At 39.3% G+C, this 25,799-nt stretch overlaps 3 protein-coding genes across 3 annotated transcripts; 2 read left to right on the forward strand and 1 right to left on the reverse strand.

The window, feature by feature from the left end:
• Window positions 1–1,513: 1,513 nt before the first annotated feature.
• LOC122651950 lies at window positions 1,514–7,641 on the forward strand. Its single transcript, XM_043845541.1, has 5 exons — window positions 1,514–1,941; window positions 3,444–3,481; window positions 4,741–5,011; window positions 5,567–5,853; window positions 7,074–7,641. The coding sequence occupies exons 1-5, from the start codon at window positions 1,582–1,584 to the stop codon at window positions 7,495–7,497; spliced, it is 1,380 nt and encodes a 459-aa protein (XP_043701476.1). The 5' UTR covers window positions 1,514–1,581; the 3' UTR covers window positions 7,498–7,641.
• Window positions 7,642–8,794: 1,153 nt separating this feature from the next.
• Window positions 8,795–12,137, forward strand: LOC122653203 (GTP-binding protein At2g22870). The gene is made up of 4 exons (XM_043847150.1): window positions 8,795–9,410; window positions 10,790–10,859; window positions 11,042–11,204; window positions 11,788–12,137. The coding sequence occupies exons 1-4, from the start codon at window positions 8,864–8,866 to the stop codon at window positions 12,004–12,006; spliced, it is 999 nt and encodes a 332-aa protein (XP_043703085.1). The 5' UTR covers window positions 8,795–8,863; the 3' UTR covers window positions 12,007–12,137.
• A 5,238-nt stretch (window positions 12,138–17,375) lies between these two features.
• On the reverse strand, window positions 17,376–18,339 carry LOC122649700 (60S ribosomal protein L37-1). The gene is made up of 4 exons (XM_043842937.1): window positions 18,180–18,339; window positions 17,922–18,057; window positions 17,734–17,835; window positions 17,376–17,590 (listed from the first exon to the last, which is right to left on the reverse strand). The coding sequence occupies exons 1-4, from the start codon at window positions 18,180–18,182 to the stop codon at window positions 17,544–17,546; spliced, it is 288 nt and encodes a 95-aa protein (XP_043698872.1). The 5' UTR covers window positions 18,183–18,339; the 3' UTR covers window positions 17,376–17,543.
• Between the last annotated feature and the right edge of the window lie 7,460 nt (window positions 18,340–25,799).

Below are 25,799 nucleotides of genomic sequence, written 5' to 3' on the forward strand. Positions count from 1 at the left end.
CATGGATTGACAAGAACCTGGATTGGGTTCTGCTGATTCGACCAATTGATAGAAATTCTTGAAACCTTGGCTCCAAGGGCTATGGTTTTTTGTCAATTTGTTGAAACCAGGATCTGGACCCTATTTACACAGACGTTTTCAGACCTGACCATGGATGCCCGTGGATTTGGTTATTTTGCTAGTTGAGAAGATGACCCAACCCCAACCTAAACCATTATTGAACTTTATAACTACACTAACTGCCTTCGTCAGCCATTATTGGACTGTTAGGCAGTTTAGTTAGTATTTCGAAGTGTGGAACGTCATGTTACCACAAATGGTGGGGTCTGTTTTGCTGGTTCTGGGTATCAATAGCTAAGTAGTAAAATTCATTGTGGTAGGCCCATTTTGAAAATGAAATATCGGCGAAGCTTTTTGATCTTCTGGTGCCGGCGGTGGGCCCATGACTACCCTAGAAGGAGGTGGTCCTATGAAGCCTCATCATCTCCATTCCTTCATGCGTGCAAGCAAAAGATTTGGAGAAGAAGAAAGAAAGCTAAGTAATCCACCGGGGACACGAATTAGAGGTGGTCCTGTATTTCCTCACTTTAAAGGGTGTCAATCGGTCGGTCGGTATAGATTGCTTTTGTTTTGGTCCGGTTTTTTATCAGATTTTTTGTTATTTCAATTGAATAATTGGGTTTGATTCGGTCCAGTTTCAAATTTACATGTACACGGAAGAAAATTAATGTGAAAATCTTTTCTTTTTTTTTTATTTCTTATTGGGTTTCATCTTTTTTTCTTTCTTTTTTTAGTTTCCATTTATCATTTATCTTCCTTTGTCTTGTTTGTTTTGGGTCCATGTAATCAACCTCATTAAGTTGGGATAAGGTTATGTTTTTTGTTATTATTTTTTATTTCTTATTGGATTATTATTGATTCGATATCATTTTTATTAGGTTCGATCTAGCTGTTTTAGTTTAGTCGGTGCATTTGATCAGCTCAATTTGATTTCAGTTTCTACAGATTTCATAAAACCCCAATGTAAACCGAATCGATAAATCAATTTGATTCAATCCGTGCTGAAAAAAAACCGATTACGATCGGTCTGAACGGTTCCGGTTGAACTTCCACACCCTTAGGCCTTAGTCCTGTAAACTCTCGTCATATGGCCTCGTCTTTTCCATTACTTCATCCGTGCAAGCAAAAGGATATTCGAATTGGCGAACAAAGGATTCAAAGCCGGTCAATTCGAATGGGCCGATCCACTTATAAGGTTTGGACAGATTATGACCGATTCCTAATCGATCCAGCCCGGCTAGACACCTTACCCAGTTCTCGATTCCGAGTTTTCCGGGACAAAGGATGTCCTTCCGCCCTTGTTCTGTCAAGACCGTTGGATTGGATTCGAAGTTTATGTGATCTCCGTCCAACGATAAAGGCTCCAAGAAGAATATAATACACGATGGAGAGAGCCCCATTAACGGCAAATGTTACAGGAAATCTCTGGCCAGCAAAAACGAAGCCGAGGAGGAGGCGGAGCTAAGAGCTTCTGTTCTTCTCTCCCTTCTAGCAAAGTCTCTCTCTCTCTCGCTGACAGAAATGGTCTGCGGTTCTGTGTCCATCTTATCCTATGCGTCTTCATTTCCGTATAATTCTACTACCGAGCCATCTACTTCAACTACCTATACAAGGATTAAAACCTTGAAGGTCTTGAGGCGTGAACCTAGGAAGAATTCGAAAGAAGCTTCTAAATCTTTGGCTCCCAGAGCTTTTAGCATTAGAGCTTTCTCAAAGCAACCGATAGAAGATGGTGCTGGGGAGCAGTTTCTGGAAAACAATTCGATTGCTGATTTCATGAGATTCAGAAAATCTGATCGACAAAGCAATAGCCAGTTGCAGACAGCTGTTGTTAGCTACAGAAAGAAGTTCCCATGGTCTCTGCTTCAGCCATTCCTACAGGTATATAACCTCTCTACTCTGTTATTTTGTTTCTTCGTATTGTTTTCGGTTTTAGTGACAACAATTATGACATCGAGGGTGATTTTATAGAAATTTGACGTCTTGAAGTTAAATAACCACTGGAAGGAATCACTTCCCCGGATAATGGATATACGCCCCTCCCTTCTCAGAGAGAGAAAAGAAGAACGATAGATGTAATCACTTGGGGTGAATTTAGATTATGCGATACTAACTGAAGTTTTAGACTGACTATCCTATTGAAATGAGTAGCAATATAGAATGCCAAAGGAATATATGACTTATCTCTTATGTAGCAATGGCCACATTGAGTGTATCAACTTTGCCAAATTCGGATTCTACACTTCTTGAACTTGGTTCAAATTTCTGCAACTCTTGAACCTGATTCGGAGTTGTGCAACTCTTGAAACGGGTTGAATCGTGCCAAATGGTCACTCTTCTTAAGGTTGTAGAGGCCCTTTGTGATGCAAACAAGTTTACTTGCCAATCAACCCCCCAAGATAAAACAACCCCCAAATGTGAATTTAGTGGTGATGCACTTCACTTACTAAGCCAACTAAGGGCACCAAAGGCTATGCTCAATACTCACAAAACAAAGAAGAATAGGAGAGAGAATGCTCAAAAACGTTGAAGAAAACGTTTTGAATTGAATGAAATGGTAAGAAGGCAACCCTCTATTTATAGAAGCAAAAAGCCCCTTCAAGGTGTCTCTTCGTAAGGGGTGTGACCCAATAAGCGAGTGGACAAGATTCAATCTCCCATGGAGATTCCGAATCTATGTCCTTAGGCCTCTCCCACATATTAATGTGTCTTTGTGAAGAGACACAAACATATGTAGGGGTATTTCTAAAATAGCAGCCCATGACTTTAAAACCTGTTACAAAAAGGCCCAAGTGCACTTAAAGTTCATTGTCCAAAGAGAATAAGTTATTGGACCTAGGCCCAAGTACACACTGCACCATACCGCCCCGTCCCGGCTCATCGCGGTCATGTGTGAAAAGCACCCCAGACCAACCTCGGACATGTGAGAGGAGAGATACCTCTCTTCATGGAACCTACCCGTATATTCCCACAAGTATATATTAGCTTGTCACTTTTAACTACTTCATCAGCAATGTGGGATTAAAAGGTTGTTCCTACCTCTTTATTAAAGCAAACCATGTGGTGGTCAAGGACTCAAGAGTTCAAACCTTGAAGGCAATGAACATGCAAAAGGGAAAGTTTTAAGCATATTTTGAAATTTCAAGACGTATAAATACAACAAATGAAAAATCAAGTAGGGAAAAGAGACGTACCTGCTTGGGGTGAATTTCATCCTGAACAAGGATGTGAAGAGCCTTTGATAATGCAAAATGGAGTAGTGTAAACTTATTAAGTATTTGATCCACTACCTTATTGAAATGAAGAAGAAAAAATAAATAAATAAAACAAATCATTCATTTGTTCAGGAAATGATACTGATAAGTCAGAATTTGATGCTGCAGGTTGATTTGGTGTCCACTATCCACATTGCGGATAAAGAGTATGTTCAATATTTTCTATAACTTGGTGTTGCAACTATTCATGTAGTTATTGATATAACTATTCATCCAGGCCCTGCAGTAGCGGGAGCCTCGTGCACTGGGATGCTCTTTTTTAGTTCATTACCTCAGAAAGTTCAATACTCATGCACTTGAAAGTTGTCAAGAATTATGCTGGTATAATGACTTCATTATGGGATCTTGTTTTTCCTGGGTTTTGTGTGTTGTTAGGATTCTATTAGTTCAAAACAACTCAAATTAACAAAGTCTTGTTCAAACTACTTAGCTCGGCTACATGAATTTTGTTTCACCAGTAGGCCTTATCTTCTGCTAACTCATTATCATTAATGTTGTTCCATTTCCACTTCAACCTCAATCTTTTTGGGCCTGTCTTTGTCATTTTAATATTTCCAGTAGTAGATCTTACTTATCCAAATACATCCCTTGGTTATTGGTTCCATTTCCATAGATATTGATTCTTTGAAATCCTATGACTCCTTTAGCTTATGGAATATAAAACTCAACCCTTCTCATGTTCTGGTGAGAGATGGTGTGCTTTTGAGAGATCTGAATGAGGTGTTTGCTTCAAGTTGGATGGTTCTTTTCACATTTTTGTAGCTGGTTATGCATTTATGGGCTTTGAATCATGTAGAAACCTTCATTTTGGCATACTTGGTACTAGGATGTCCACCCTTATTTGTTGAAGGAGTTGAAGTTTCATTCTGACATTTTCTTCTTCTTTTTTCTTGGGGGGGAGGAGTGTATGTGCTTTGTGTGTGTCCTGAAGTGTTGGAGTTGTCTCTGACATTGCATTCTGAAGAGCCAGTGCTTGAGTGTCTTGCCTAAATATGGAAACTGTATATAACTTGCATATAATGGAATTTCTCATATACGCATACATTTTGCATTGGTGAACCAAATCCCCTTTATCAATATATACTTGAATACAACAATCAAATTCTTTTTACAAGTATAGAATCACTATCCTTGTCGGCATATCAATTTGTATACAAGTAACTTAAACCTTGTCAAAATGTTGACTGCTAAATGTTTCTAGGTGGACTGTTTCTTGCAACCATCTTGATTCCTTGACCCATCTATTTTCTAGACTTCTGGTTTCCTCATTGTTTAAGATAGGCTTAATTACTTCATAATTTTATAAGATCTACCACCACCACCCTCACCCCCCTAAAAAAAAAGTGTTTTTGTCTCCCACTTCACTCACAAAATCTACACTGAATGTTGTTAATTTAACTTGCAGTTATTTTGCAACCCTCCAGAAGGAACTTGAACAATATGATTGTGTCCTCTATGAGATGGTAGCCAGCAAGGAAAGTCTAGAGAATAGAAGAAAACCTACTTCAGCCAAAAGGCTGAAAAGTTCACGTTCACGGGGCTTCAATATTCTTGGATGCATTCAACGGCAGATGGCTCGAGTTCTAACGCTTGATTTCCAATTAGACTGTCTTGATTACCAAGGAGAAAATTGGTACCATGCTGACCTAGACTATGAGACCTTCAAGGTGCTTCAGGTACTAATTTTCTTTTAAACTCGATAGTCTTTATTACTCTTAAAGTTTGCGCAGGTACTAAGTTTCTGCTTCAAGTACTTCAGATGGTTTTAACCTTGTGATCAACAGACTTTTTTGCTGTCTGGCACTGCATTATTGCCGTAGACTTTGTTAACAATTTTAAAAGGGTGACTGAAACATCTAGGGTCATCCAATTACTGTGATTTTGGTGGCTATAGCTGATCTAAACTTGGCTAACCTCTAGGTTATAAGCATGTCTGCTTGTACATACCCTGGGTCACATTGATGGGTGTACCTTTCATCAACCTACAAATTGATGTGCCTCTCAGTTGGCTGCTTTTATTTTGCTCAACTCCTCCTCAAGCCTGAGCCCAAATTTTTTTTAATATGATTTGGGAATGCAAAACTCTGGTCATCAAGTTGTTCGGTTACTTTTTTGAGATTTTATACAGTAAAATAGAACTATGGTGCTTTGGATACAATAACAGTGTCCTGCACTTGAATTATGATGGTGCCTTATCTGCCAGTAATGATCCTTTTCTTAATTTCTTTCAGCTTGAAAGGGGCGAGAGCTTATTTTCATTTGCAAGGGATATGACCCTCAGATCTACAAAAGCTATTGTGCAGCCAGCTTCTATTTCTGAAGATCTTGGACCTTGGAGATCCAAGCTTCTATGGGCTTCCCGTGTGCTTCCAATGCCGCTCATTGGCCTTCTCATTATTGGAAGCGTATGTGCCGATGTGGGAAGTCAGAAATCTGAATATCCAGAATTAGAAGCACTCTCCAGTCTGGATTTTGGTGCTGCGATGAAAGTCTTCTTGGCAAAGCGGCTAACTTCTGAGTATGTATAGATCTTACGCTGATATCAGCTTTGAGGCAATTACAGATATAACAATAGTCAATGATCTGATTTGCAAAATGTCTAATTCATGGGGTGCAAATCATTATTGTTGTTTCTATTCTAAATCCCTGCATATAAAAGTCCACTGGCATTTTAAACAAGTAAGAGCCTTATGATTAACTGCTAATTGATATTCAGTCTTTGAAAGGGCTCGATTGTAAAGGTATAAAGTACCAACCTAATAAGCTTCTTGATTTATTTTAATAGATATTAGATGCTTCATTACATGAAACAGATAATCGACCACCATTGATCTACATTTCTATGTCCATCATTTTGAGACCAAGATCTGTTTTTTTGTTATTTCTTATTTTCTTCTTGTATTTCCTCTGATTATAAGTCAAGATCCAGAAGCCATGCTAATTTCAGCTCCTATATGGTATATTTTTGCCGTTTCTGTTAAAAGTGAAAAGGAAGGTGAAATGGAGGGGAATAAAGGACTCTTATCTGTGAGACTGAAGTTGCATTTGCATGCATCAACTGGATGTAGGGGTCAAGGGTTGTACTATGTTTGAGATTAACTGTTGTCATCTCAATTATGTTGGTCACTGTACTAGTGTAACTATATTTCTTGTTACTTGTAACTATAAGCAAACCTGGTACACAGATTTGTTTGTTGAAACAACCTTGAGAATGTTTAGATAATCAGAGTTCAGACTCTTGCCATCTTAAAGTCTCTGCTTAATTGTAGGAGATAAGCTTTAGCTTTTAGTTGTCAGATTGGATACAAGGATAGTTAACTCCCGTCACTCCATCAGAATTGAAGTTCTAAATAGTCAGGTGGTGGTTTGAAAAAGTTGGGTCTGGTAAATAAAACAATAATTCCAGTTATGCCCCTATCTTAACCTGATCAAAGTAGAAATTAACAACTCCTGGTGGTAGACTTTCAAAATCCATGTAGAACCTTCATGAATTTACCTTAAGAACTGGATTCAATGGATGTCACATTCAATGCCTCACGTTTGCAACTGAATGAATGCTGATTTAAGTAAACTAATTAACTGTTAAGTGATGTGAACTTTTAAATATAATCTTTTTTTTAAGAACTAGAATATTCTATTGAGATTACCTGTGCTCCTGATTGCAAGTTGTCATCACCAAGTGATCTCAATTGCTGTAACTGTTTCTTGGGGAAGTAATGTAATGTATTGCTTGTGAAGGTTCACACAGGTGACAGCAGATGTTGAGGAGAAGTCTGTTATCATTGGTGAAAGGAACAGAGTTGCAACAGAGGCGTTGGGAAGAGCAATCGAAGGAGGACACAACAAGATTGCAGTGTTGTATGGGGGTGGCCACATGCCAGACTTGGGCAGGCGGTTGCGTGAGGAGTTTGACCTGGTCCCCTCACAGGTACAGTGGATAACAGCATGGTCTATAAGGAATCGAGAGCTTGACAGTCAATCACTCCCTTTTCTGAAGACATTAGCAAGACTATCAGGTTGGCCGCTCAATAGATATCAGACCCTGGCATTGCTCATCTTCTCTTCAGTCCTAGCATTGGATCTCTGGTTCTGGGAGCTCTTTTTTGGCAGTGCATTGAACTGGGTCTCTCAAGCTGCTTCTGAATTTAGTCATTTAGTTTGAGGATACACAATTGGTATGTTCATCTACATGATGTAAGCTGTGTATTTTATTATTCAAGAAGGCTGGGAAGCAATCCGTATGTGCATGTGTAAAACTGTAAATATTTTGTGATCTTTCCAGGTATACAACCATTAACTAAACTCTACACAAGGAATTAAAAAGAAAAGAAAGAAAAGAAATTCAGAAGCCTTGCAAAACAAAGGCCAGAATAATAAGACCAGAATTGGACAAAGGTAAACTAGTGATCCCAATGTGTTCATGAAGATGTCCCCAAAATGTCTATCCAACTGTTTATTAGTTTAATTGCATTTGGTATATTCTCAAGTTTCTCTTGCTCACATCTACATATGAATATGTTATGGATTTAATGGTTGCCATGGATTTCCCTAGATTCTAACTCCCTTCATTTTTAATTTTTTTAAATATGTACTAAATAAACCCACTCTTTATAGTTATATTTTTTGGATTTTTCAATCCACACCCTAAATATCCCAAGAAAGTCTCAGTCTCATCCCATCTCAAATCCTTTTTTGAGTATTTGAAAAACAGATTGAAAGTAATTTTTAAAAAAATAAAATAAATTCGAACAACAAAGAAGACCTAACTTATACAAGGCTTGACTCTCAATTCTCCATCACCATCACCATCACCATCATCCCCTCTACCACCGCCACCACCTCCCAGATTATTGTAGCAAACCTTCTCTTAATATGTCCTTAATACCCCTTCCAACACCCGAAACTACACACAGGCGTTGGAGGGAACCCATCCCCTTGAACTTATTAGTAGAGTTCCTTATCTTGGTTTTCTAAATTTAAGAGATTCGGAGATATAAGACTCCAATCAGTTAGGATTCGGATAGGTGCAGGCCAATTCTGATCCAGTTCGGGTTGGAATCAGCCTGGTTTGGCCTGTTAATCAGTATATTTCAGGCATTTAGGGTTTTTCCATAGAGAATCCGCCTGAACCGGATCAGGGAATTCGAGATCCGATCCGAATTTTAAAACCCTGATGTCTCTACTTGAATGTTTTCATACAGGGTCGGCCGGTCGGATTAACTACAGCCAGTCCACTAGTTTTGGTAAACCCAAAGAGGATTTCAAGATTCCTTTTTGTCAGAAATGATTGATGGAGTTTTCAGCAAGCGCTATAGTTCAGCATAGTGCCACAGACACCGTAGGATTCATTTGGAAACACCGGTGGTTAAAAGTCAGGCGGATGAAAGATTCCAATCCAACCGTTAGACTTTACTCTCTACTCTCTTCTCGCTGCATCCCCTCCTCGCCATTGCTTCCTCTGCCCCCCTCAACCCCGAGTCCTCAACAAAATACTTTTGGAGGAATCGAGCAGTAGCTCTGATGCTATAATGCTTATCACGCATCTCCATCGTTTCTGTACCCCTTTCTCCATCTCCATCTCCTCATCTTCACTCTACACCCATCTCTTTCGCCTCCCAAAGACGAGGCTTCCCATCGCTAAAACTCTCTGCTGCACAGCCTATTCTACTCTATCCGCCGCACGACTCGTCTCAATCCCTGACTCACCGTCTTCTATTTCTGTTGCATCAGAAGATACCACACTTGAAGCTCGCCATCATCTATTGATTCCTGAGGAGGCCCAGATTGAAATCCCTGTTGAAAAGCTCTTCATTCCTCCGGAAACCGATGTTTCCTCGGGAAGCGCTCCCCTGAGCACTAGGGTATTGAAAGGTTCTAACATAGTTCTTAGCAGGTATGCGAGGGACGCCCTGATAGCGCAAGCAGAGTTCGTGAAGAGTAGTACGCGGACGGAGGACTGCCCTTCGGACGGGCTACCTGAGTTTGCCCTCGTTGGCCGCTCAAATGTTGGGAAGTCATCACTGCTCAATTCTCTTGTTCGACGGAAGCGTCTCGCCCTCACATCCAAGAAACCTGGTCAGTTGCCTATTTCCTTCTTTTGCTTGGTTTCCTCCATCTATTGTTTTTTTGTACCTTTATCCCTTGACATTAATTACAGCGAGGTTGGTTTCAACTGTGGAATAGAAGTTTAGGGGAATAAGATTGATTTTTTTAGAAATTCTGGTTTGTATTGGTATTTAGTTGGCTTTTGCTGTCTCAGTTTCTTCGTTTTACCAACTAGAATGGTGAGTAAAATCAGCGAAGTCAAAAATTGAAGCAAGTTTTTTTAGTTATTCTCAGGAATCAGAACTGAATTACATAGCTAATAGGTTTCAGGTTTATTTATTTTACATGCTTCAGAGAGAGTGATTTAGGGAAAACTAAGGAAAGAAGGAAAGGTCTACTACAAACTTTGGGGTTTCAAATTTCAATGCCAACTGAGACAGAGACTATGACATGGTCACATGAGGATGTAGTCGACAGGATACAGGATTAGTGAATTTTTGGGAAATAAAGCTTCAAATTCTGATGGTTTGAAAAATCTTAGTGAATTGCTCTAAGATGGTCAATGTTGGTGAACTAGGTAGAGTTTTCAAATTTCTGGTCTGTATTGCCTTTTTTTGTAGTGAGGTGTTCCATGTTTAAATTTAACTGGATGATTTAAACAATTTGCCAATAGTTCCAGCCAACCCACACTCCTTTCCTTTAAAAAAAGAAGAGGGGAGGAAAAAAAATAACTACTAACCAAACCAGAAAAATCATTGTCTACAATAGATGCTTTAATTTGGAGATCTGAACTCTCCCCCTTTTTTCTTGGGACAGCACTAGGTGGGCTCTGGTGTATTTTCCTATTGAAGTTGGGTCACCTAGTCAAGTGCCTCTACATCTTCCAACAGCATTTGACTTTTTTAAATGGCGTCAAGATGTTCACAAATAAAACTTTGATCTTTTGGGGGGTCAAACTATCTATTCAAGTTTGTCGTTCAGCAGGAATCTCTCTCTCTCTCTCTCTCTCTCTCTGTGTGTGGACTGGTTGCTTTTGTTTCAGCTGTCAGTAGGAAAAGGAGCTTTATACCCCCCCCCCTTTTCTCTCCTGGAAGAGATAGGGAAAAGAGATTGATTGGTCAATGGTCTTGAGAGGAAAATGGTATCAGCATTTGTTTTGCTTCCTCTGCTTTTATTTGCATTCTCTTCTGATACCTTCTTTGTATAAACAATTGGGTAACCATTTTGTGCGTCAGTGAGCAAGAGATTTTGAATATAAATTTGAGGTTTTGATAATGAATGAAGAACAACCCTTCGTTTATTCTCCTCTAGAATGTGGTAAATAATGTTCATGAGTTCTGTGGTATTCAAATATTTGAGATCTTTAGCTTTGGAGTAAAAAGTATTAAGATTTCCTTCTTTATTTGCAGGTAAGACACAGTTGATCAACCATTTTCGGATAAATGATAGTTGGTATCTTGTGGATTTGCCTGGCTATGGGTAAGTGCTGTATCTCCTGCGACCAGTGAAAATCATTTTATTTAGCTACTTTACTTTGTTTTTTGTGTCTCTATTTTATGGCCATCCTGAACAACTTCTACGGTTTGCCCTTGTCATGGCTGATTCATTGACCATCATCCACACTGGTTATAATTCTGTAAATTATGCATAATGCTGAACAGATACGCAGCAGCACCACACGAACTTCGAGTAGATTGGGACAAGTTCACTAAAGATTATTTCGTCAACCGATCAACACTAGTCTCTGTATTCCTCCTTATAGATGCTAGCATTCCTGCAAAAAAGATCGATCTTGAGTATGCTAGTTGGCTGGGTGAGAATCAGGTAACATATTTTCCACCGTGTGGTAAGAAATGAAACAAATAATGCCAACAAAGCACCCTCCTAGATGAGATGTTTACTCATTGTAGACTCCCATTTTTGCGTCATTTATCTATGTCTTAAGCTGTTCACCCCTCTTGTGTCATGGACATATTCTTACTATATTTGTTTCTGAAATAGTACCAAACCTTTGATAATCAGAAGAAGAGAATGGAAGGACTGAAGTGGGAGAGAAAGCTGGGCGATAGGGAGATGATCTCCCTACCACAGGCAGCAGCTTTATTATATAGGCAGACTCTTAGTAGCATCCTACTAAGAGTCAAAAGTCTTAATTACAAATACAAAGTAAAGCATAAATATAAGTCCTACCTAACCTAACAAGTCTATTTACAATAGGAAAAATAAGAAACATCATCTAAATTACTTAGACATAACCTGAAAATATAATCTCACGATATAGAGGTGTCCATGGACTCCCATGGACCCACAACTGAGACGCACACATTCTTAACAGTTTCAAAATGTTATGTTATTCAGATATAGTGGGTCGGAGAGATGTGAGACTAATTTCTTCTGTTTTATGCAGATTCCGATGACACTTATTTTCACCAAATGTGACAAGCGGAAGAAGAAGAAAAATGGAGGGAAGAGGCCTGAAGAGAATGTGCAAGATTTCCAAGAGTTAATTCGTGAATTCTTCCAGGCAGCTCCACCATGGATCATGACCAGCAGTGTCACAAATCAGGGTAGAGATGAAATACTACTGCACATGGCTCAGCTCCGGAACTACTGGCTGAAACACTAGGGAATTGAGTTTTTTTCCCATTGAACTCGTCTATTCCATTAAACTGGAGCAAAGATATTGGTCTTGTAACAGCTTTAGCTTTTGCCCAAGCAGTCTCACCTGATGAGAAAGCAGAGAAGGAAAAGGAAGAATACCTTGTAAGTGGGCGCCTTGAAATGTTCTGAAAGAATGTCTTCTATATGTAACAGAGCCCTGGAAGATTTTACAATTCTAAGTTCTGATTAAAGGAACTAGTTCTTGAACATGTTGCGACCCAAATGAATGTGTACCTTGTTAGTCTTACCAACTTTGATATATCTATCCTGACTTCTGCAAGTGGTGAATGGCATTTTGATGACACGTTTAACCCTTGTTTTTATTTTGGTTGACACCATCGCAACAGGTTATGGCTATATGATTCATGACCATTTACTGTGCTAATAAAAGTTTGCATATTGATTTTCACAGGACTGGATCTTGGTTGCATCATGGATTTTGATTCTACAATGCAGTGGGAGTCGGGCCTAGTTTCTGCCACTATCAGATAAAATCCTGGAAAAGCTTACCTCTGCAATCTGCACTTGGTAACTTCAGTAACCCATCTAAGATTTTTTAGCACATCCCTTACACATGCTAAGCATAATTGCCGGTGGGGTTTCAACTATTTGTTTCAGAAAAGAAAATTTTAATGATACAAGGCGGCCCGAATTGCACACCCCATAAAATTCTTAAATCTTAGCTCTTTCAAATAGTTGGAGAATCAGATTGGGGCGAGTCGCCCCCGTCGAGTCAAAATTTTGGAAAATCTGGTCAAGAGTCATGTAGATTAGGTTAGGGTTAAAAATGATGAGATTGGGTCATAAATCGTCCAGAGTCAAATAAGATTCAATATTTTACCAGAGTCATGACAAACTTGGGTGAGTTTAGTTGTTTTAAAAAAATTATAAAACCGGTTCAATTAGAAATTGAGTTGAGTAAAATAGTACATACGTATTTAAAACCATAAGAAACCCTCAACTCCTCGACTCCTTTCTCTTGTTTATAATGCATTGATTTTTTATTCTTTGATTTCTTTTTCTGGTTTTTTCATATTTTTTTTCTGTATTTTTACTAATTTATACATATTTATTACATTAAAAATTTTAAAAACACAACTCATCCTGACTGGGTTTGACAAGGCTGAATCACCAAGTTTTTCTAAAAGACGAGTCGAGTCGGAAAACTTGGTTTTCTAACTATGCTTCTAACTCTTTTTTTTCTTAGAAAATTAAGAAAGTGCATTACATGGCCCACAAGGCAAAGTCACGGCTGTGTAAATGGCCCTTTTACAAGGGACCTAAAACCATGTAGCAAATTGGATGGGTTTCAAAATTTGTGGATAGACCTCTTAGATCCCTGGTCAGTGCTCACATATCAAGTTTCAGCACAAATGGATCTGTCGATTACCAAGGCCGACGAAAAAGCCAGGAAAATGAGAGTACAGTATTGGATAAGTATTTTATTGAATTTGAATTTGAAATTTAACATGTGACCTATTCACACCGGACAGATGCTTCTATACACTGAACCGGGCACAGACATTTTTTTGCCATATCGTATCTCAACAGCTGCATAAGTCGCTACTCAAGACGATTTCTTATGATTTCTTCATATTGCATATTTCTTTGAAGGTCAACAGCGCAAAGAGTTGGATGTGTAGAAGGCTAGAAGCCTTACGAGTAACCACCAAGAATTTCCCTCGGCACTAACCATAATAAATAATTGCATCAAGGAAGTTCATGAAATACTTGCAAGGTTCCAGATCCTGCAGTACATGTGTAGTGTTAATAGGAACCAGGCCCACAACCCAGTTCGTGGCGCCCACCCAGGACTGCTGCTCTCTACCCGTAAGAAGGAGAGGCAGTCGGTCATTCACCTTCCCACTTCGAGTATAACTCCAAGGGGAAGGGGAAGGGGAAGGGGAAGGGGAAGGGGGGGGGGGGTGGGTTGGGTGAGGTCTTAAAACCCTAAGCCACAATAACTTGTGTGCAGAAATGTAACATCTACACCAACACGGGGCCTAATGAAAGTGGACTCAAGGCATCAACATAAATGTCATTTTTAAATTTCATGACGATTAAGATCTTAAGTGGAGAGAACATGAGTGGTATGAATTGCCTTAAGAGAAACTCCAATAAACACAACAGATCATCGTCACTAAGAAATTTACACTGAGAAATGTGGTTTGCTTTATCCAGTCTTCTTATTTTTGTGGGATGGGGAAAGGTGGATCCAATGTAGGGTTACGGAAACTAGAAATCAGGGATCAACTGAAATTGGTCTCAAAAACCTTAGAATTGGTCTCAGAACCCCTAGAATTGACCTCTCAAATCTAAAAACCCAGCAATCTAGTGAGGAGCTTAGAACCGATCGGACCAAAACGTTTAGAATCAAAATTGGTCATAACCAATTCTAATCAAAATAGTCCGACTTGATTCCAATTTTTTAAACAATGATCCAATGCTTGTTATAGTGCAGTTCCCACCAAGAGAGTGTTGGGAGAAACTGATAGTCTACATTTCCATGTATTCTTAAAAGGAGTTTAAAACTTGCACCTATTCAATTGTTCTTAATTATCATTGTCATTATCAAAAATTATTATTATCATGCACATTTTTTGAGTATATATACAAAATAATATTATTATTCCCATTGAAAAAAAAATTGTCACATCTTACAAACAAAAAAATAAAATTAAAAATTATTTGACAAGCAAAAAATCGTTGTCTAGACATGTAATGCAATGCTGGGACCGATGAAATCACACCCAGGAGCTGCAACGTAGCTGCCATTTTTGAATTCCAAGACATTTAAGATCCCGAGTAGAGAGAATGAGTGGTATGAACTGCCTTAGCAGAAACTCCAATTTACACAACAGATTGCCCATAATAGGAAATTTGCAGTGAGAAATGTGGTTTACTTAATCCAGTCAGTCTTTCTTTCTTTCATTTGGACGGGAAAGTGGATCCAATACAGGGTAATGAAAATCGGAATAGGGGAACGACTGGAATTGGACCCAGAAACCCTAAAATTGGCGCATTAAATCTGGAAACCCCAACAATATAGTGAGAAAAGCTCTAGAACCAGTCGTACCGGAAAACTCAGAATTAAGATCGATCGGTCATTTCTAATCCAACTAGATCGACTTGATTCCAAATTTTAAATCATGATCCAACGCTATTGTTATTTGACTGTAATTCCCTCGAAGCGAATGTTCCCATTCCAAGAGAGCATTTGCTAGTCTACATAACCATGTACTCATAAAAAGATTTTAAAACTTACATCTTTTTATTGTCCCTAATCTTATTCTCAAAAAAAAATTAAGATAGAAATATAAAATACATTGACAATAATATATCATTATATAGTTATCAAAAAGTAATATTATCATGCACATTCTTCTAGTATGCATTATCTCTTTGAAAATTAAAAATTAACCATAATAACACAGGGAGAATGTTGCCTTGGGAGTGCTCAGAAACCCAAAGGGGGAGGATTTCCACAGTTATGTGCGGAAATCTTGGGCGCAGGGTCAAACTGCCTATCAGTGCTCTTTTTCTCAAAAACACATACGTAATCTTCCAATAGGGAATAACAAACAACCAAATGCCAAGCATTCAGGTTTTTAGGATTGAAATAGAGGTCTGCTTGGTAGGCAAAGACTCGCAGGCCTTATCGTACTCCCGAGGATTTCATTACCATCATTGAAGCTGTGATCGATCAGGAATCTATCAATCCCTATCCATCATCTTTATTCTTGTTTTTTTTTTTTTTTCTTTTGGGTAGAAAAACATTTTATTCATAACCAACATGTAAAACACATGGAAAGAGATGATCACCTCTCTAGAAAACCCTACTTTCCCAGGTTCAGTTCAACTCTAGTCACGAGAACTGACGCAAAGATTTACCAAAAAAGAGAAATGAAGCAAAGGCTTGGCAGACAAAAAAGGACTGAGTGCCCAAACAAGAAGAGTCACTTAAACATTCTTGTTCTAATTTAAGAATTGTGTAACTTCAGTAGAATTTTCATAAAAGCTTCGAAGGCCTCTAATGCAGAAGGGACACTACGAGACACTCAGAGATCAAATGCTTTGGGCTCTAGGCATCATCTGAGCTTTACTGGAAAGTAATATAGTTGAAAGGTAATTACTGATCCCATGTGTGCGTGTGCTTATTCAGGGGGACAGAATTAGCAAGGCCAAGCCTGTTAATTAATGAAATCTGCATCTTATAACACTTCTTTCTTCCCACGAAAAAACCTATCAAAACTAGGATATTAATCCTCAACTATCATAAAAAAAAATCATTTAATCCAAACAAGGAATGACTAGTCCAAAAACCCATTACAGCAAACCATTGTATGGCTACACAGAAGAATCCCATAGCATAATCAACAAAATGGCCTAATTTTCCTCCCTACAAACCAACCAGAATAAGCATCATTCAATACAGAAATCCCAGAACCCACAAAACATAGCACAGCCCGTACTGTCAACCCTTCACTTTACAAAATAGGCACCATTTCATGAAAAACATTTTTAAATTCATACTTACTCATATATTGCTCCTAAATTCCATTTCAAAATTCTAACAGGTAAATAACTTGATAGTAGATACAAGATTCAATATCATCTGCTATGTAGCATTCATCTGAATTCCCTATGCTGTCCTTTCCACCAAAATTCCACATTAGGGTTGCAATTTGCAACTATACTGAACCATGTACTACACCAAAACACTAATAATATAGTTAATAATAACAGACCTGGGCAATAGCACTAGTTGGTTGGTTGATCCTACAGTTCAACCATTATCTAGCCTGTTGTGTTATAAGTCTAATAACAAGAAAACACAAACCTTCATCTGAATTTTGGGAAATTTGGCAGACAAAATTGAAACAGAGAACATGCACCGCATCCAAAACTTGAAAACCATATGATAAAAATCTCAAAACAAAGACAACATGTCACTGCATCCAAAACTTGAAAATCATACGACAAAAATCTCAAAACAAAGGCAACATGTCAAAGCACAGGAGTCACAAGTACACACCAACCAACAAGGGTAAGTGGGAAACACTGCAACATATAACGCCCACAGAGGTAGAAGAATACAACCAATACCATAAAACTAGATTGTCCCTGACCCAAGTAAAATAAAAGAACAAGAAATTCTGCTAAATCCATATATGAACGTTTGAGTGCATTCTCAACAACGGGATTAAGGTCCAAAATTCCTAGGGTTAACCATATCTACTCCATCGGTTTCTAAGCAACAGAGATTAAGTATAAATTACTCCTCAATACTTTAAAAAAAATTCCTGTCACAATGATAATCAAGTGCATATAATGATAATAAAAAGAAAAGGATGTTAATAAATTGTCATTCATCCATCTCCAATAAAATAGCTGAGTCAATGACACTCTTCAAACAAAACCGGGAAAATAATTTCCAGAATTCATGAAAACGGAAATTAAAATTGACTACCAAAATCACGCCCCAATGTTTCCTCCTACACCTTAAAAGGAAGCGGCTGCACTGTTCTTCCTAGGAGTTGCTTGAGTCCCTGAACAAGATATTCAAAAAAAAATTTAATTAACTAAACAACCAAATTAAAGAACAAAAACGACATCGGTAATGAACGAATGAGATCAGATATATGAATAGAAGAGCAAAAACTAAGAAGCAGGTGATGGGAATCAGGTTCACCTTCTCTGAAGTTGGTCTTGAATCTGCGGGGCAAGTGTCGGAGGTACCTCATACGACCAGTTCCGGTTGTTTTCCTCCTAATGGCCTTCACACTCCAGTTATCTGATTCAAACAAAACCCAGATTCGTGAGGCCCAACAAGTGAAAGTTAATAAAAACATGGAATAGAACTTCAGATGTCTAGCTTACATTTCCTGGTACGGGCTGAAGGGTAACCACAGGCAGCGCATCTACTCTTCTGAAGATGAAAGCTGCGGCGTCCGCACCTCACACAGAGTGTGTGAGTCTTGTTCCTCCTCTTACCGAAACTTCCTGTTCCTTTGCCCTGCCCATATCAAATCAAAGATTCATGTTTACAGAGATCGAAAGAACGGAGAATAAGACAATATTTCTTCAGAGATCTAAAGAAACGGGAGACGTTAAGAAACCATGGAAGTGTGAACTTACCATTATGAAAGTTTCAGAAAACCCTAGCTACAGAGCTTCGTAGCCACTTCGCCAAGAACTTGTATAAGTGGCTGCGGTTGTATTTATATTGGAAAATGAATTCGTGGAATTAGGGTTCCACGGTTGTGCTGTAACGATGCCGCCCTGCGCATTATAGCACAATCAAGTTCGAGTCGGGGTTTTTTGGGGTTTTAATCTAGTGGGGGTTGGGACTTGGGACCAAGACTTTAGATCAGCCGGGGGGTTAACCCAGGGTAGGACTCCAACTAGACCATTCAACCTTTTACCGACCAGGACATTAATTAGTTGAAGGGAAAAACAACTTTTATCGGTCGAGTGGTTTCTGTGCCTAGACATAGGACTATGCAAAATTATCCTTCAATCCTCAATGAATTAAAAATTTTCATTCAATTAAATGCTCATGCACACACTCTTATTGGCCCCCATGCTACACGATCAGATAGCGATCTCTTGCCCTTAGTTAAAATAGAAATGGTAAAAAACTTTAGGAAAAAAGAACACAGCCTAGTCATGTGGCTCATGCAGCCAAACATGGGAGCAAGCGAGATTACCGCCTTACCTCCCATGAAATCAAAAATCTCATATCTATTGGTGCTTCTACGCACATTCTCATTGGCCCCTACAGTAGTGGAGCCCACGTGACCAGGTAACGATCTCTTGTCCAAAACTTTTGTTTGGTATATTGGATTTAAAACTATACAAATTTGAATAGAACAATCAAAATATGCATTTTGAGAACAATAAAAAATAGTAGATTTGAAAAAAGAAAGAATTAATAAAATAATAATAATAAATACACATAAATTGTGGGATCAATTGATATTTTATTTGTTAAATATTAATATCTGATGAGTGGGTCATAAGTCTATATAATAATTAAGGACAAGAGATCGCTATACAGTCATGTGGCGCCTGCATCAACACTGGGGCCAATCAGAGCACGTGTAGGATCATTTGACTGACTATAATTTTTTAATTCATTGGAGACTGAGGAGTAATTTTGCATGGTCATATGCCTAGGTGAAAGAACAACAAACCGATTAGCATTCTTTTTCCCAATAATAAATATTTTTTTTTTGGAAATCGAGAATTAAGTGTCTTTTCTTATCAAAAAAGTGTATAATGTTAATGTGTTTCAAACGTTTAAATCATGTTTTAACTAAGGCTAGAAGTTTGCCATGTCAACTTGTCGAGCATAAGTTGTGATCCCTTGTAATTGATTAAATTTATTGTATTTTTTATTCTTCTTTTTTTTTCTTATCAAGTTTTCCTTCAACCATGGTGAAAGAAGAATCCAATCACCATTATCTTTGGTCCTGTATGATTGGACTAGGGAGAGTGTTTTCAACTATGTACAATATGGGGGGTTTTAGAGTTTACAACGCGATAGAGAAATCCAATTTCAAAGTCAAGTCATCATGGTGATATGGCGAGGGGTAGGGGTGCAAGTTTGGCTCGATGATGCTTAGCGTGCCCATAGCCTGACTTGAACCAAGCTGGATTTTATAGCCTGTTTGATGGACTAGGGTTGAGATTCCTAGGGCCAAGCTAGGGTCTGGATAGGCTTGGGTTGAGGCTTTGGATTGAGCCCGACCCAGCCCAATGCATACTTACACATATGTTATATATATAGATATAAATCGAAACAGAAAATAATGTAAGTGGTTTGGGATGTCTATCTATATTTTTAGTCATCGCATTCTCTATTCTTTCTCTTAATTTTTCCAGATGGGACCAAAAAAACTTCATTTTGTTCCAAGGGAGGAGAAAGGACTACGAGAATGCACTTATTTTTTAATCCAACATTGGAAATTTAAAAAGAGAAGAAACAAATACAAGTTTATAAATAAGAGGGAGAGATAGTGGATATTTTCAAAGTTGGTTATTTACCCTAAGGAGACAATTTAGTTGATAGAGACCAACACTTCACAATTAAGAGCTAATGAGTTATAATCTTCTTGGGGAGTGGGGACTTGTTATACCCGCACCCCGGGAGTATAATTAATTATTAATTCTTCCCCGTGACGTGTAGTTATCACTACCACGTATGCCGGTGAGTTGTTCTCACTGGTGGTCAAACCCAGCTATATTGACCATAGTACGAGGTTGCCTGTGGAAACTAGTCGGGACCATGGAGGTTGCCCCTTGACGTGTCAGGGGTAAGTAGTTGACCAAATTTTATTGTGTGCTTACTGCCCTCTCAAAGCCCTCGAAGTGTGGTCCAAAGGCCCTGACCTCTTATGGTGGGAACCACCTTCCTACTCGCATCGGATGCAAGGTTACTGGCTGCCTCCGACCCTGCATCCAATGCTGCTGACAAGGACTCTTGTGGGTGAGACCCTATGGCTAAGGTGCTATGGGTGTCCTGCCATGTTTGACCCTACCCAAATAGACCCTTGGTTACACTTATGAGGCCTTATCCAAACAGGCCATTAAAAGTGATTTTCTATATGAGAGAGAGGGGTAAGACTATTCCTTAGTCTTTCTTTTTCTTTTCTTTCCTAACCTAATCGTGAAAAGGAGGAGAGCTTTGAAGAGAGGAGGCGGCAAGGAGGAGAAGAAGGAGAAGGAAGGGAAGAAGAAGAAGGAAATGGTTGCTGGGTTTGGAGCTTTAAAGAGGGCACATCTTGTGTATCTCGGACCAGGTAAGCCAAGTGCCCCTTTTCCCCCTTTTTCTCTCTTTCCCCCTTGCTCGTTTGAGCTTGGGTGGTTCTCGTTGCGCCCCAAGATGGGGATTTCTTTTTGAAACCCAAAGGGTTAGCTCGAGTCATGTGTAGTTTCCCCTTATAGGATGCTTTCCTATTTTCATTACAATCCTATAAAGACCTCTATTTTGACCTCTTCTTGAATCTATTTGATTCTAAAGCTTCAACCACCAAAGAAAACCCCAAATCGGATTTTTGAGCTTTTGATCCTTTAAACCCCCTTAAATCTTTGAATGTTGGGTGTTTCTAAGACCCAAATAGGCTCCAAGACACCCCTCCCTTGTCACTTGAGGCTTAGAGAACCAAATGGGACAACCCTGGGCTTTTAAAGACCTTGAAATCACACTTGGGTTGCATCGGAGGCAAGACTGCGTGAGTCCGATGTTTGCCTCCGATGTGTCCTGAGCCTGCAGGGAAGGTCGGAGGCAAGACTGCGTGAGTCCGATGTTTGCCTCCGATGTGTCCTGAGCTTGCAGGGAAGGTCGGAGGCAAGGTCGGAGGCAAGACTGCGTGAGTTCGATGTTTGCCTCCGATGTGGCCTGAGCCTGCAGGAAGGTCGGAGGCAAGGTCGGAGGCAAGCCTGCTGAGTCCGACGTTGCCTCCGATGCAGTTTTTAAGGCTTGTAACTTATGTAAACTGTGGGGTTTCTCATTGAGGCCTCCCCTACACTCTCTCACACTCTTATTCACTTCCATAGGTGCCAACATATGTGCAATGGGGTGATTTTGAGCGGGAATCGTTGCGCTTATACAAATTCCATTTGAAGTAATTGGTGAGTGGGTTTGGGTGACTGTTTGAGCTTGTTTACTATTGCTTATTCATGCATTTATGAATTATATTGTGACATTATCATTCAAGCATGATTGCATATTTGCATTTATTCTTATTCGATGATGATGATTTGGATGATATGGATTTGTGTTGGGTTACGGTGCCGGGAAGTACTGGCATCAGAACCCCCGTATTACGTAGAATTGTATATTGCATCTCATTCTTGCCTGTATGCGCCGTGTTGTGCTGGTACCCAGGTGTTAGATGGAATGGGACGTTGACACACCCGGATGTACCTCTCAACACGATAGGATTCATGTAGTATATCTGTGGTTAGGCTCAGTTCCCTATGCTACGACCCTTACCAACAGGGGTTTAGGTGTTGGGTAGCCGAGCACTGCGCTGTGGAGAGTTAGAGAGGCCAGGCCGGGGTAGTAATGGTTATCGGGGTCTGCCTCTGGTTGGTGATGACTACGACCGGTGCGGGCTCCATAGTAATAATTGAGGTTGCATTGTGGTGAGAATGGAAGGATCCACAATGTCTTCCCGAGTTATTGCAGTAGCATATACCCATTGACTTAGCATTGTGTGTTAGGTGGTAAATGAATTAATAATAGCATGCACCATGGACTATTTGTGATTGTGTGATTGTGCATCCCCTTTTCTCTCTCACTAGCTCGGTGGAGCTAACCCCGTGTACACATTCTTTTTAGATTTTGATGCGAGATGATTCTTGTGGAGCCGAGATGGATCGAGGATCATGGCGATGGTTGCCCATGATGATTGTGCCTACGGTGATTGATACTTGGGACTTGTTCCCTTCTTTTTTTTTTTTGGGGCCACGTGCCTTGTATAAATATTTATTATTATACTTGTTTTGGGGTAGTTATGCTATGGTCATTCGGGATATCCATCCAAACTATTTATGTATCACTTAGCCGTGTGAACATGAGGTAACTACTGTAAACGCTTCCGCTTATTTTATGATCGTTGGAAATGTAATATTCCTTTGTCTTTCGCACTCTGATATTATTGTATTGTAATATTGGTTTATGACTGTGAGTTGGCCACTGCATCGAGATCCTGGCGGTGAGGTGGGATGACGCGTGTCACCCCAATCATACCCTGATATTGTATTCTATCCCTTGTCGGGATAGGGGTGTGACAACATGGTATCAGAGCAATGATGCTCTGCACTGACCACAGTCTTGCGGACTCTTGATTTACTCTCCACAATTAGGTTATAAACTAAAAATCTTCAAGAACATAAATGATTGTGTGCAGACATAGGAGAAGACTGATTGTGGTGAAACAAGGACTTAGAAGATAATAGGTAATATGGAACTTAGGACTTGAACCATAGGCTGTTAAGCTACAACTATGTAATGTCTTAAGTAGGTCATAGTATAACCACGCACAATTATCAGCAATGATTTAAACAAGAAAGAATTAAGTAAATACATAGAGATACATATAAGATTAATTACAAATATTCAATTGTTCCAAATCTTCTTGGGAGGCAATCATATCCTTCCCATTTTAACATTCATGATTTCATCTTTTCCAATAAAAACATATGACTCCATCCTGCTCAATCAAGAGATACCAATCTAAACACCATAATTGTTCCAGATTCTCTGTTTGGGCATAACTGTGCCTTTCCCAACTCATAATGCAAGACCCCATTTGTTCCAATTCGAAACATTTGATTCTGGTTATCTCAGATTAAATATACAAGTCTACCATTTCTAAAAGTTCCCAGTTGTTCATCCTAAGACAAGAACTAGAAGAACTGATCCGGGATAACTTAAATTTAATGAGAGAAAGTTGGGATAGTCATTTGCACCACCGCCACCATCGCGACCAAGAAAGGTGTTGATGTCATCTACCCCTCTCTCGATACCCTCTAGGCACCGAGTCTGGTCGAAGAGTTGCTTCGTGACCTCATCGAAGCCATCCACCACTCGCAGGTTCAGCCGCTTGATGGTCGTCAGAATGTCAATACCTCCCACCGATGAAGGTATAGGGATTCCTTCTAGGTGAACAATAGGTCTTTGCTCCTCCAATGGACATGTTGATAACGCCGACCAAGCTGTCTTGCGATGAAGGCTATAGGAACCCCCTTGACATATGAGACAACCCGATAATTTTGTATGCCCGGGTTCTCGGTGTCCAGATTTGTATAGAAATGGCGAATGAGTTTCAAGTAGTATGGTTCAGGAAGGTTGAGAATGTCGGTCCACCCCAATGCCTCAAATCTCTGCCCCACCTTGTAAGCTTGAGATCATCCAACACTACATCCCGCCCTTCCATTATATTTCTGAAGCGGAAGTAGTCTCGGTAAAGCTCTTGGTCCTCTATCTTTTGGAACCATAGTGGATCTAGGACAGTTGGTGCAATTTGTTCAACGCATGCACGTCGTGTTCTTGGAGCCATTGATTGTTTTAACCTGCAGCCAAAAGCCAAATAGATAGCAAATTAATACCTTGAATGCTAAGGCCTGAGTAGATGATCAATGTAAGGTTATGAGGTTTAAAACCTAGCCCTTGATTTTCCCTTTCAAAGCAAATAAAATTACAGCAGGATTCTTAGGCTAGAAATTTCTGATTTTTTTATCAAATTGCGATCTAAAAAGTTGGGGAAAAAGGGAATGCATGGCCACTATGTGAATGCAATCATACATGATAGAGGTTAATGGTCATATTATGCCTAGAAAGTAATATTTTATACAAAACAATGGGTTCAAGCAAGAAATAGGTTTATTCAATCATGGAGCATGCCTTGAACTTTAAAGAAAATTTGCAGATTTTGTGGTTGAAAGTTTGAATCTTAGGAAACAAATAAATATGGTTTGTGACAACTCAGAGAATGTAAGCTAAGCCCTATCTAGTAAGACCGAATCAAATATGGCAAAAGAGAAGAGGAAAGATTTTAAAGATTTTATCAACAATCATATATACAAGAAAATATGTTTGAAGATAAGACAATGTGATAATTTTCTATGAGATTTTATGGCATGTAAAAGAATTAGATTTGAACTTGGAGAGTTTTCCCAGAATATTGTGAATTGAGAACTTTACCACAATCAAAACCTGAACATAATCCTAGTAAAATTCAACTAGACTTAATAAACATAGCAACAATCTCTAAAATGCTTGCAAAGACTTGAAAATTTATAAAAGATGCAATAATCAAACAAGGATCCAACAACTTAGTGTCATCGATCAAATAGGGCTTGATTTACACCTAAAAACCCTAGTTTCGACCAATCGGTTTGATATGAATTTGGTGTACATGGCCATGGGATTACAAGCAAAATCAAGACATGATCACAACTTGAGATGATTCATCCCAAATCCAAGAAAGAGAAAGTAGGAATGAGAAGAAAGTCATATCATGAACAAGTAAGAGTTGAACCTTGAGGCTTAAGATTACAAGAAAACCACCTAAGGGGAGCTTGAACGAAAGTCCCTGTAGAGCTTTTTCTCCCTGCGGTTATGTCCTTTTCTTTGGAGCCAAAAATGCGTTTTAAAACTCGTGGCTCTGTTTTGTTAAAATTCTACGAACAAACGAACGAACGGATCCACTTGTTGTGAATCCGCTCCGCACAAAACTCGAAATTATCATTTTAAAACTGTGCGGATCAACGAACAGATCCACACTCATGCATCCATTCGTAGATCCGTTTGACTTCAACTCTCTCTACCTTTGAGACTTCTGAGATCGGACGAATGAACGGATTTGCATTCCACATCCGCCCGTTAATCCGCTCTACCTATTTTCACGGAGGAGTCACGAACGCACCCGGAATGCTGACGTCGCTTGTGAGTCCACCCGATTTCTTTTAAGATTTTGAGCCTATTTTGGAGACCTTTTGACCACACCTATATGTGATGATCATGTGCCTATACCCTAGATCGACCACCCCTGTTGTGTGACCCATTTGTGGGGACCACTTAAGTCTAGTTAATACCTTTAAATTGAAAGAGGTTAGGACTTGTACCCTAGTGGGCCAGCTAATAAGAACTAGCAGGCATTGGTAACCGCTGTGACTCCTCTCTTACCTAAAAGGAGAAGAGTTACCCTTGAGGATGAAGATCCATAGACCCTATGAATGTAAGGA

Source organism: Telopea speciosissima, chromosome 2 (genome assembly GCF_018873765.1).
Source record: "Telopea speciosissima isolate NSW1024214 ecotype Mountain lineage chromosome 2, Tspe_v1, whole genome shotgun sequence".
Classification (NCBI taxonomy): Eukaryota; Viridiplantae; Streptophyta; class Magnoliopsida; order Proteales; family Proteaceae; genus Telopea; species Telopea speciosissima.